The sequence below is a fragment of the Pithys albifrons genome, chromosome 7 (genome assembly GCF_047495875.1).
Source record: "Pithys albifrons albifrons isolate INPA30051 chromosome 7, PitAlb_v1, whole genome shotgun sequence".
Lineage (NCBI taxonomy): Eukaryota > Metazoa > Chordata > Aves > Passeriformes > Thamnophilidae > Pithys > Pithys albifrons.
Window position 1 is genome coordinate 60,202,015 of NC_092464.1, and position 12,422 is coordinate 60,214,436.

At 51.8% G+C, this 12,422-nt stretch overlaps 2 protein-coding genes across 2 annotated transcripts in view; both read right to left on the minus strand.

Moving 5' to 3' along the window:
- Positions 1-12,422, minus strand: part of LOC139673810 (zinc finger protein 850-like) — a 1,066,517-nt gene that overhangs the window by 512,694 nt on the left and 541,401 nt on the right. The window lies entirely within an intron of this gene.
- LOC139674293 (olfactory receptor 14A16-like) lies at positions 7,138-8,118 on the minus strand. The gene has a single exon (XM_071560481.1). It carries the CDS (start codon positions 8,116-8,118, stop codon positions 7,138-7,140), a length of 981 nt encoding a protein of 326 aa, XP_071416582.1.

Sequence of the window (12,422 nt, forward strand, 5' to 3'; positions counted from 1 at the left end):
ATGTAGTAAAAAGAACCCTGGGACACTGTGGAAAGCCTTGGAACCAAGGGGCCATTCTGACACTTGGGAACCTCATGGAATCAAAGATCCATTGTGACCCTGCAGGACCTCAAGGAAACAGAAGCCCACTGTGACCCTGTGGAGCCTCATGGAATCCAGGGATCATTGTGACACTACAGGGCCTCATGGACTCCAAGGAACCCTGGGACACTGCAGAAATTCATGGAATCAAGGGGCCATTATGACACCGCAGGGTCTCATGGACTCAAAGGAATCTTGGAATATTTTGGAATCTGATGGAATCATCGTGCAATTGTAACACTACAGAAACTTATGGAACCAAGAGGCAATTTTGACCTTTCAGGGCCTCATGGAACAAGAGGGCCCCTGGGACACTGTGGAAACTCATGGAAAAAGGGGGCCACTGGGACACTGCAGGGCCTGAAGGAACCAAAGGTATCCTGGGACACTGCAGAGCTCACGGAACCAAAGGATTCATTGTGACAGGTGGGGCCTCATGGAAGAAAAGGGGTTTTGAGACAGTTTTTAACTTCATAGAATCAAGGGGTCATTGTCACACTGTGGAACCTCAGGGAACCAGGATGCCACCTGGACACTGCAGGGCCTCACAGAACTAAAGGCATCCAGGGACAGCACCGAACACTGGAAATATTTTGGGTCTGGCTGAAGTGGAGCTCATTTCCCCACAGCAGCCCTCCCAGTGCTGTGCTTTGTGTTGGGAGCTGGAAAGGTGCTGAGAACACACCAATGTTTTGGCTACTGCTGAGCAGAGCTGGCACAGCCCCAGCATTGCACCATTTCTTCACCAGACAAGGGCAAGATCCTGGGAGGAAACACAGCCAGGCCAGCTGAGCCAGAGTGACCAAAGGGATATTCCAGATCATGGGATGTCAGCTCAGATATAAAAGATGAGGAAAGGAGGAGGAAGGGGGGCATTCACTGTTTCTAATATTTGCCTGCTGAGCAGCTGCTCCGTGTGCTGAAGCCTGGCTTGCTGGGACATGGCCAGACATCACTGCTGATGGGGAGTAGAGAACAAACCTTGTAATTTTCCTCTTTGTTTGTTTGTGTGCAAACTTCCCTTTTGATTTAGTGAAGTGCCTTATCCCAACCCATGAGTCATTTTCCACCTTATTCTCTCTCCCCTGTCCATCTGGGAAGGGCAGTGATAGAGCGGCTTGATGGGCAGCCTGTAATTCTCCCCATTCTCACTTTGCTCTTCTTAAAGATGGGCTTGGCATCTGCCTTTTCCAAGGACCCCAGAACCTCTCAGATTGCTCTGGCCCTTTAGAGAGCACAGCCTAGAATCCCAGGCAAGGGTGATGCAGCAGTTCAGGAGCACCTGCAATGAACTGTCCAGGACCACTGAGATGAATCTCACTGGGCCAGTGGAGTTTGTTCCTGGAGTCACTCACAGAAATGTCGAGGTCCAGGAAAGCATCCACCTCTGAACTGGGATTGTGGGATTCTCATGCACCCAGGGGTGATCAGAGAGTCTTTCCCTTTTACACCCATGGGGAGATCATTGCAGGAGTCACAGTCTCTCCCTGGGCTCTCACTGCCACTGCTGGGGGCTGGAGGCACCTCAGCCCTGTGGGGTGTCAGCTGCTCTGCCCCTCTCTGAGATGCCCCACGGCCTGAGGAATGGACACAGGGGGAGCTCTGTGCTCAGAAGCACATCCCAGTGCTGCATCCTGGGGGTTTTCCAGGGGATGTGGGGCCCAGAGTCAAGTGACCTCGAGACACTGTGTGTCCCACAGCCCTTCCCAGCACCTCCAGGATTAGCTGATGGTCTTTGTGTTCTCTTGGGTTCATCTCCCCCCACACACACTGTGAATGCTGAAGTCTCCTCCGTACAATTGCAGCATGGCCTTGTGAGCTGCTCATTTGGTGTCCTTGATGGAGGGACAAACAACCTGTCTGTGTTGGGTGAGAGGCCAGGGCTGGGAATGGTGTTTGCAGGGGGTGATCTGTGACAATTGCCCTGGGGCCCCTTGCCCAGGGTGTCCAGGAAACAAAGACAAAGCCCAGACCATGCTCTGCTGCTCCTTCAGGTGTGTCCCTGGAGGCCTGGCTGTGGAAGGGACACTGCTGTGCCCTCTCCTGCTCTCACACACTTTGGCTCTTCACTGTGCTTTTCTGCAACAGGGCAGTTTCCTGGGGCTTGACAGCCTAGGAGAAGACACCAGTTCCTTACAGCCCCAGGGCTTGTCACCTCCTCACCCACTCCATAGAGCTGTGGAGGTGTCCTACTGCTCTCCTGCACTCCCCATTCCACACCCCACATCACTCTGCTCCAGGAGCATCCTGTGAGGAACCAGAGATGGGTGGCAGGGCTTGGCTGTCCTGCTTGGCAAAGTCCATCAGGCACTTTCACAGCCACATTCCACAGTCCATTTTCCACCTGTAACCAGTGACTCTGAGCTGCTCCTTCCCCAGCCCCAGGGAGGGTCTCCTTGTCGGCTCATTCCCTCCAGGGTCTCTTTTCAGTCATGGCCTCAGTGGGGCTTGCTGACACTCTCAGGAACTTGAAGGTTTGATGATGAATTTTGCTTTTTTAGGGGTTTGTTCAGTTTTCAAATCTTCAGTTCAGGAATTCAGTGCCAGAGTGCTCATTAACATTCAAAACATTCTAACAAGACAAGCCTTGGGGAATAATTTAATATTAAGTCTTCAATTCTTTTATGCTTCATTAGACAGATACCAGAAGTGTATTCAAAGTCAGTGTAGTACAGTAACAACAAAATGAAGAAATATAACTTTTTGTCCCATTTCCTTTTTCCTGTTTATACACTGAGAGCAGCAAACCCTAATTGATATTGTTCCCAAGCACCAGGGATGGTCTCCTTGTCTGCTCATTCCCTTCATGGTCTCTTTTCACTGATGGCATTTTAACAAAACAAACCCCTGGGAATAATTTACTTTTACATTTTCAAATCTTCTGTGGTCAATTACAGAGATCTCAGAAATGCATTCAAAGTGAATATCTCATACTTAAAAAAAAAAAAGGCAAAAATATGTCTTTTTTGTGGCCTGTTTATTTTTGCCTGTTTATACATTATTATCAGCAATTCCCTATTGATATTGACCCAGAGCATCTCCTAATTCAGTGTGAATAGATATGAAAATCAAGACCCTTTTTGTCTGACAATCCATCAGACTTTATCCCTAATCCCCACCCCACCATTTCCCTCATCACACCCCTGGCACTCAAAGCAGCCTTGTGCAATCTGAGCTTCCTCCACTAAAGGCTGGACCTGCAGGTTTCAGCTCCTGGGCACCACCTCCCACCTGCTGTACTTGGAGAAAGAGCTGCAGGAGACACACAGGGATGTTCATGTATTGTCAGCAAACAAAACCAAAGGAAGGCACAGCTCAAAAATAGAGGAAATTCCTCTGCTGTATTTTAAGTTCATATTACTGACGTCCACTTTCCACAGCAGGCAATTTTAGACCAATGGAAAACATGTTATGTGTCAGGCACAGATCTAAAAGTCCCTCCAAGCGCTCCCTACCCCAATACTGTCCATTTTGCTCTTTGCACAAAGTGAGTCACACACTGATGTCAGAAGTTCCCTTGATCCAGAGCGGGAGGAAAAGAGAAAGTGAATGAATTACTTTGTTGTGCAGAGCTAAATCTCCACTAATCCAAATATTTTGGGGTTACAGGAACTTTATTGGGCATGTTCTGCAGCATTTGTTCGATGACACCACGGTGAGTGGGATTGCTGATCTGCTGGAGGGCAGGAAGGCTCTGCAGAGGGGTCTGGACAGGCTGGATCGATGGGCCCAGGCCAACTGGATGAGGTTCAACAAGGCCAAGTGCTGGGTCCTGCCCTGAGGTCACAACCACCCCAAATCCCTGACCATGCCCTGCACCTGATCCCACAGCCTGTCCTGTGTCCTTCATCCATCCTTTCCAAGAACTCTATTGGACAAGGGAGCTTCATACTCTGGGTATGGAGCGAGATCCAAGTGTGACTGGAGTGGAACCATAACTCATCAGGTTTGTGCTCTTTAGGGAATCAGGAACTGATCACATTTAGAGACATAGAATGTTTCCCTTCATTGCTCACAGTAAAAACTTAAACAGGATACAATTTCTGAACTCCAGAGCCCTTTGTGCAGCTTTCCTCAGCCACAGCAACCAGGATAAGCCACGTCCTTGCTGTGCTGGTCCCACAGCCCAGGGTGCTCCTGGCCTCCCTTGCTGCCAGGGCACATGGCTGCCTCCTGCCCAGCTCCTGCCCACCCACAGCTGCCTTACAGGGCTGCTCCCAGCCAGGCAGCTCCCAGCCTGTGCCATGGCCAGGGCAGTGCCCTGCAGGGGCACACACTGCCATGTGTCCCTCTGCCATTGCAGGAGGTTCCTGCCAAGACCGGCTCTCCTCCTCCCTGAAGCTTTCCCTGAGCACAGAGGCCTGAGAGACTTCTCCAGTAAAGACTCAGGCAGAGAAACCATGGAGTCCCTCAGCCCCACAGCAGTGTCTGCTGGAATTAAATCCCCCTCCCCATCCCACAGCAGCCCTGCATTTCTCTCCTTCAGCCTTGGTCTCCAGCACAGCCACTGAGGCTCTTTTTGCTCTTGTCTTTCTCTGCAGCCACCAACTCCAGGGGAGCTTTGCCTTCCCCACAGTCCCACATGCACAGCACAGACCACGCCCAGGAATTCCTTGTCTGTGCCTGGCCCTGCTGTCAACCCCTGTCAGAGATTCCATGGCCCCTTTGTGCCCCACTGCCCCACAGCTGGTCCCACAGTCCCCTGTGCAGCCCCAGCCCAGGGCAGGAGCATCCATGGTGGGGAATGGCCCCTCTGATGGAATGCCCCCGGTAGTCCCAGGGCTTGGTCACCCCATGGCTGTCCTATTCCACACCTCTCCCAGCCCCTGGTGAGACTGTGTCACCTGTGGGGCCTCACAGACAGCCCTGCTCAGGCTCTGCCAGGCTCTGGGCCAGGAGAGGGGCTGGGCAGGGCTGGCCATTGCTCAGGGACAGCCCCTGAGCCAGCAGGAGGGGGGAGGTGGGCACAGCCAAACCCCCCCATAACCCTGGGCTGAGCAACCAGGGCTGGAAATGACCGGAAAGAGATAGTGGGGGTGACAAGTGTCCTGGGCCACCTTCCTGGTCTGTCCCTGCCACCAAGGGCACAGAGCAGCCTCCTCTATCTGGCACTTCATGTTTTCCATCCTTTCCACAGGTCCTGGCTCTGGACCACAACCCATGGGCTGAGTCCTGCACCTGCACAGTCACACGATGGGAGATGCATAGATGGTTTTCTCTTCCAGGTCCTTTCCAGCCCAGCCCAGCTCCCTCCAAGCTCTCCCACCTGCCCTGGGCTCTCTCCAGCACCAAGGGCCTCTCCCAGCACAGCCCAGCTGTGTCTGGCCCCACAGCCCTGCTTGGGGCAGGGTGCTCTGGGGAAGGCACAGCTGCAGCTGGAGCTCAGAGAGGACTCAGGCCCACTGGTGGTGAATGTGATTGGCAAGAGGAACAGGAGGCACCTGTGTGCCCTTCTCTCCTCTGCAGGAGATCCTGAGAGTTCTGCAGCTCCTCCCTGCCATGCTGTGTCCCCAGGATAGAACAGAAGCCCCAGCTCTTGTGACTGTCAAGCACTTTTCCTGCTCCAAGTACACTGTCCGTCCCAAAGCTGTGACAGCCAGAAAGCTGTTGTCATTTTGTGTGCATTCCTGTTCCAATGAGGACAGCTAAAAAATAACAAGCTCTTGGAATACAAACTGCAGAACACCAGAGTCCAGGAAGGCTCCCCAGAACCATAAGACTTCATCCAGTTTGCAGACATCGGCCCATCTCCTGTCTTTTTGCATTTGACAAGAACTGCAGTTTCTGTGTGTTCCTTGCTGTCTACTGAAACCTGTTTTGCAACATCCATTGTTCCTCTTTCACTTGTGTTCATGAATAGGTACCTGCTCTCCCCATGGTTGACATACGGTAATCCCTTAGTTAGCAGGAACCATCCTCCGGTAATCCCTTAGTGAGCAGGAACCATCCTCCGTTTAGCATAACCCAGCCTCTAAATTATACTAACCCTATATTACACTGAAAGGTTTTACCATAAATGGTCTCTGTTCTTCCCCCTGAATGAAGTCTGTATTTTTGACTGTTTCAACTGAGGGTTAAGACAAGTTAGTCACCAGAGTCCTTTCCCTGTTCCTGCTGTGTCCCCTGGGGCTGCAGAGCTCTGGTTGGCCAGTTCACAGAGAGATTTAATACTTTCTTTCTGGGGGACTCCGCCCTGGACAGGATTCTTCTCCAGGGCTCCATTCATTGCTGACTGTATGGGATGGGCTGTCCCTGCAGATCCTCCGTGCCCTCCTGGCAGTTCTTGATTTCCTCAAGAAAAGGACTCACCTGCCATCAGAGCCATCAAAGCTTCAGAGCCTCAGGCTTATGACATGAAGACCCTTTACTATCTGTGTGGCCACTGGCCACCAAGATAAAACACCTGAACCAGACCTCAGTCCCTAAAGTCCCACAGCAGGACCCTGATCTCACTGCACTGATGGAGAAACAAGCAAATCAACGAGACTTTTGAGAGTCTATTCCTTGGGCTTCTCCTCAAGAACAACTTTGGAAAAAGACCAAAATCTTCAGGAACTACCCAGAGGGGATCCCCCTTTCATGATGGAAATGATGTTATGGGGCCCAGCTCTGTCTCTGAAGGGCCCATGATCTGTCCTTGCCTGAGGTCACAGCAGTGACACACAGCAGGACAGTGGCTGAACTTCCAGCACACTCAGGCCTTGGACAAGGACAATAAAGGAGAGGGTGGAAGTGGAAAAAGAGCAGGTCTAAAAGCCCAAGAGCTCCCCGGCACTGCTGCTGTACCAGGGTTTTTTCCCCTCCAGCTCTGCACACATGGACAAAGTAACAGAGGGAGGATGTTTAGAAAATAAGTCCCTGCAGGAAGTTTTGTTTTATTTAAGTGAACACAGAGAATAATTCCTCATTTACGCAATTTATAGGACAAAATAAGGGGGTAGACAGTGACTTAGATACATATCAAGGAAAAAATTTCAGGGTTAACATCATTAACAGAAGAAAAAAGAAGGAAATCATCGACCACCACTATCAAAAGCTTTGTAAGGAAAGCTGAGCTTACAAGGCATTACACAATGAGTGTTGAGCTGAAAAAAACAGGCCATTTTTTGGTCCTGAAAAGCATCCAGTCATCATTTTGCTCAGGGCATCCTTGAGCTCCTGATTCCTCAGGCTGTAGATGAGGGGGTTCAGTGTTGGAGGAACCACAGAATATAGAACTACCACCACCACATCCAGAGATGGGGAGGAGATGGAGAGTGGCTTCAGGTAGAAAAACACAGCAGTGCTGAGAAACAGGGAGACCACAGCCAGGTGAGGGAGGCACGTGGAAAAGGCTTTGTGCCGTCCCTGCTCAGAGGGGATCCTCAGCACAGCCCTGAAGATCTGCACATAGGAGAAAACTATGAAAATGAAACACGCAGATGCTAGACAGGCACTAACCAGAAGGAGCCCAAATTCCCTGAGGTAGGAGTGTGAGCAGGAGAGCTTGAGGATCTGGGGGATTTCACAGAAGAACTGGCCCAGGGCATTGCCCTGGCACAGGGGCAGGGAAAATGTATTGGCTGTGTGCAGCAGAGCATTGAGAAAGCCACTGGCCCAGGCAGCTGCTGCCATGTGGGCACAAGCTCTGCTGCCCAGGAGGGTCCCGTAGTGCAGGGGTTTGCAGATGGCAACGTAGCAGTCGTAGCACATGATGGTGAGGAGGGAAAACTCTGTCACGATGAAGAACAAAAAGCAAAAGACCTGTGCAGCACATCCCATGTAGGAGATGGTTGTGGTGTCCCAGAGGGAGTTGTGCATGGCTTTGGGGACAGTGGTGCAGATGGAGCCCAGGTCTGTGAGGGACAGGTTGAGCAGGAAGAAGTGCCTGGGGGTGTGCAGGTGGTGGTCGCAGGCTACGGCGCTGATGATGAGGCCGTTGCCCAGGAGGGCAGCCAGGGAGATGCCCAGGAAGAGCCACAAGTGCAGGAGCTGCAGCTGCCGCGTGTCTGCCAATGGCAGGAGGAGGAACTGGCTGATGGAGCTGCTGTTGGACATTTGCTGTTTCTTAGAAGACGTTCTCTTCAGAAAAGGAAAACACAGGGATTAATTAAGGACAGGTCTCTGAAATAAACAGTCTGTTTTTAACTAAAATCAATTTGTCAAATATGCTGCCAAGGAGTCAGTGCTCCTGTGCTGCAACAGGACATGAAATTTTTTTATTACAGCTCTGACATTCACGAGTGATATCAGATGGAACCCACCTTGAATGCAAAAGTTCCACCTCTGCACTCATGACTCAGAAGACACATCTGGTGAAGGTTCTTACCCACTGGAGAAATCCTCATTTTCATGGCCCAGCACACAGTGCCCAGCAGAACTGCAGGGAAGGGCCCCCAGAGCTGCCTGAATACCCCCTGTCCCAGGGATCCCTTAGTGACACTTTCCCCCCACTCCCTGCCCAGGTCTCTGCTGCCTGGAGCTGTCCCTGCCAGCAGCTGATTCCCTGTGTCCAGGGCTGGGCCCTGGCAGTGCTCCCAGAGCCCATCCCAGCCCTGGGTGCTCAGCTCTGTCCTGCAAAGCCCTCCCAGCACAGGGCACTGCCCACAGAGCAGATCTGGCTGGGCAGGCTCTGATGCCAGTGTCAGAGCAACCCTGAGGAGGCTGGAAAAGCAACACTGATGCTGCCTGCGAGCCACTGTGTGGTGGTTTGTGATAGACCCTGATTTCTGCACCTCTAAAAGCAACAGCTTACAGAGTTCAGAGTATTCTGCTGGGCTCAGAGATGAATTCCTGTCTCAGTTCATACCTAGACAATCCAGAAGATGGTACTGAAAGAAAAGAAGTGTCACCTATAAGGTATCCCCCCTCATGCTATATTTCCTGAAAATGTCCCTGGGAAATTTTCTGTATTGATCTGGAGCTGTAAGGAGCCCTCGCCCCTGCAGCTCACTTCTGACAGCACAAGGACCTTCCCGTCCCTAACATAGTTTGGTCCTTCCCCACAGCCCTTCTCCCCAGCCCTGTGAGCAGCTCCCCAGGCTGGCTGAGAGCTGACCCTGGCAGGCAGCAGAGTCCCTGCCCCAGCACAGCACCCTGGGCTGCAGGACCCTGCTCTGCACCACAGCCCTGGGCACCCCTGGGGGCAGCCCCCATCTCCACAGCTATTCCAAAGTGTCCCCCAACAGCCCCCACCTCACACATCCCATCAGCTGGGGCTGTGGCAGCTTTAGGAGATACCTCCAGGAGCTGCCCCTGCATTGCCCTGCACCCACAGACTCACCGTGTCCAGCACTGCAAAGATTTCTCCTCCAAGAGCTCTCAGTCATCCTCCCAATGCTGAGCCCCTTTAAGCTCTGTCTGTGCCCTGCTGGTGTCCCTGAGCTGCCCTGGCAGTGCCCTGAGCCCTGCTGGGCTGTGCACAGGAGCTGCTCCTGGGCAGAGCTGTCTCTCTGCAGCGCTGCCCGCTTGCCAGGAGCTCCCTGTGTGCCAGGAGCCCGGCCCAGCTCAGCAGCACAGCAACAGCCCAGGGCATTTAATGGCCCTCTGGGGGGTTTGGTGCTCAGTCCCTGAACCTCAGACCCTGAAGAGAGTTGCAGGAACCTCTTGAGAAACCAAAGTGAGATTCAAACTGTAAAGTTTCTTGTATTGCTAATGGGTCCCACTGAGAGATCCAACTCAGAAAACATCCCCAGGATCTGGTTAGAGCACAAACCTGGAAACAGTGATGACAGGTCGCAGAATCACAGAACCATCAGGGTTGGAAGAGACCTTCAAGAACTTCTAGTCCAACTGTCAAGTCAGCACCACCCTAATCCAAATCCCAGAGTGCTACGTCCAGACACCATGTGAAGACTTCCAGAGACTCCATCACCTCCCTGGGCTACTTATTTCAATGCCTCAGGGGAAAAAAAACTTTTTAAACATCTAATCTGAACCTGTCCTGACACAATTTAGGGCCATTTCATCTCTTTCTGGCACTGTAGCCTTGGTAGAACAGACCAAGCCCCACAACACCAAAAACTCCTTTTGGGTCTTTCTAGATTGCAATGAGCTCCTCCTTGAGCCTCCTTTTTTCCAGACTCAAGAACACCAATTCCCTCAGCTGTTCTTCCTCAGGCAGTTTTTCCAAACCCTCACCCAACTCCATTCCCTTCTCTGGACGTGCTCCAGTCCCCCAATGACCTTTTTGCAGTGAGGGGCCCAGAACTGGACACAGGACTTGAGATGTGGCCTCACCAGTGCCCAGTGCAGATGGATAATCTGTGTCATGGTCCTGCTAGCCTCACTAATATCAATACAGGCTAGGATGCCATTGGCCTTCTTGTCCACCTGGGCACACTCTGGTTCATACCCAGCTGCTCTCAAGAGCACCCCCAAGTCTCTTCCTGATGAGCAGCTCTCAGGGCACTCTGCACCCAGCATTCCATGGGGTTGTTGTGACCCAAAAGCAGGACCAGACACTTTACCTAATTGATCCAAACTGCCCAGATCCCTCTGCAGAGCCTTCCTGCCCTCCAGCAGATCCTCAATTACACTCAACTTGGTGTTGTCCATGAATATACTGAGTTTGCACTCTATCCCCTTGTCCAGATCATCAATAACAATGTCAAACAGGATCAGCCCCAACACTGAGCCCTGGGGAACCCCACTAGTGACCAGCCCCACCTGGATTTAGTTCCATTCCCCACCACTCTCTGGGCCATCAGTCAGTTTTTCACCCAGCAAACAGTTCCCTCATCCCAGCCATGAGCAGCCAGTTTCTGCAGGAGATGCTGTGTGAGGTGGTGCCAAAGGCTGTACTGAATTCCAGAGACACATCCACAGCCTTTCCCTCATCTCCTGAGTGGGTCATTTTGTCACAGAAGGGGATCAGGTTTGTCAGGCAGGACTTGCCTTTCCCAAACCCACAATGGCCAGGCCTGATCTGCTGTTTGTTCTGTTTGTGATGTGTTAGGGCACTCAGGATGATCTGCTCCATCGACTTCTGTGGCACCAAGGTCAGCCTGACAGGCCTGGAATTTCTCAGATCTTTCTTCCAACCCTTCTTGTGGATGGGCATCACAATTGTTGATTTCAAGTCAGTTGGGACTTCTCCAGTTCACCAGGACTGCTGGGCAATGAGTGAAAGTTGCTTGGCCAGCTCTTTCTCCAGCTCCCTCAGTACCCTCAGGTGCATCCCATCTGGGCCCAGGGACTTCTGGGGTGTCACTGGCACTGAGCATATACTCCTGGATTATGTGGGCTTCACTCAGACCCCCATCACCTGAGGACAACTGAGTTTGGACACTTTCCACTGGACCATGTTTCGCATTCAACCCTGCCTTGAACAACTTCCAGTGATGGGGCAGCCAGAACTTCTCTGAGTAACCTGTGCCACCACCACTATAAAGAGTTTCTTCCTGATATCTAACCCTTCCCTCTATCAGTATGAAGCCATTCCCCCTTGTCCTTTCACTCCAGGCCCTTGTAAATAGTCTCTCTCCATCTTTCTGGTTGGCTCTTCAGGTCCTGGAAGGCCAAAATCAGGTCACCCCAAGGCCTTCTCTTCTCCAGGCTGAACAATCCCAATTCTCTCAGCCTTCCCTCATGGCAGAGCTGCTCCATCCCTCTGATCATCTTGGTGGTCTCCTCTGGACTCGCTCCAACAGCTCCATGTTTGTGGCAGAAGACCTCTGTTATCAACAGTGGAATCACTACTACAAACGATGGGTTTCCAGCAATGATGATCAGCTGGCTGCACCTGCTCCAGAAGAGGACCAGGAGATGGTCACAGCAATTGTTTAATATAAACTGCATCACAAGTTTAATATGGCTTCCCCAGTTGTTTTTTCTCTTAGTCATTCCCTATTCAGGTTCTTCTTCCACCATCCCCTGCTGGGCTCTCTTTCCTGCCACTTTTTCCTGCCGTGTTCTGTGATTGGCTGTTATAGTTCATTTCTCATTGGTCACTTAAGCTCTTATTTGTTCTGTTATTGGTGTGTATCCTGATCCTCTTCTTATCCAATGAGGATCAGGGTACCACCCACCGTTCTGTTCCCAACTCTATATAAGGAGGCAGTTCGCCTCAATAAAGGGCTTTTGGTTCCTGTTTCATTGGTGTGGCTTTCTCTCTGTAGCATCTCATCCAGGGTTGTGGGGTCAGGAAGCCTCCCCTCATCTTAATAACCTTTGGGAATATCCCAATCACCCCACAACAGCAAGGCAACCGCAGCCATCACACATCTCCTTGCTTTGCTGGGACCCCAGAGCTGGAAGCAGCTGTGTAGGCGGGGCAACATCCAACCAGGTGTGTTCCAGCAAGGACAGTGTGGAACCTCCTGGAACCAAAGGGGACATTGTGACACCACAGAACCTCCTGG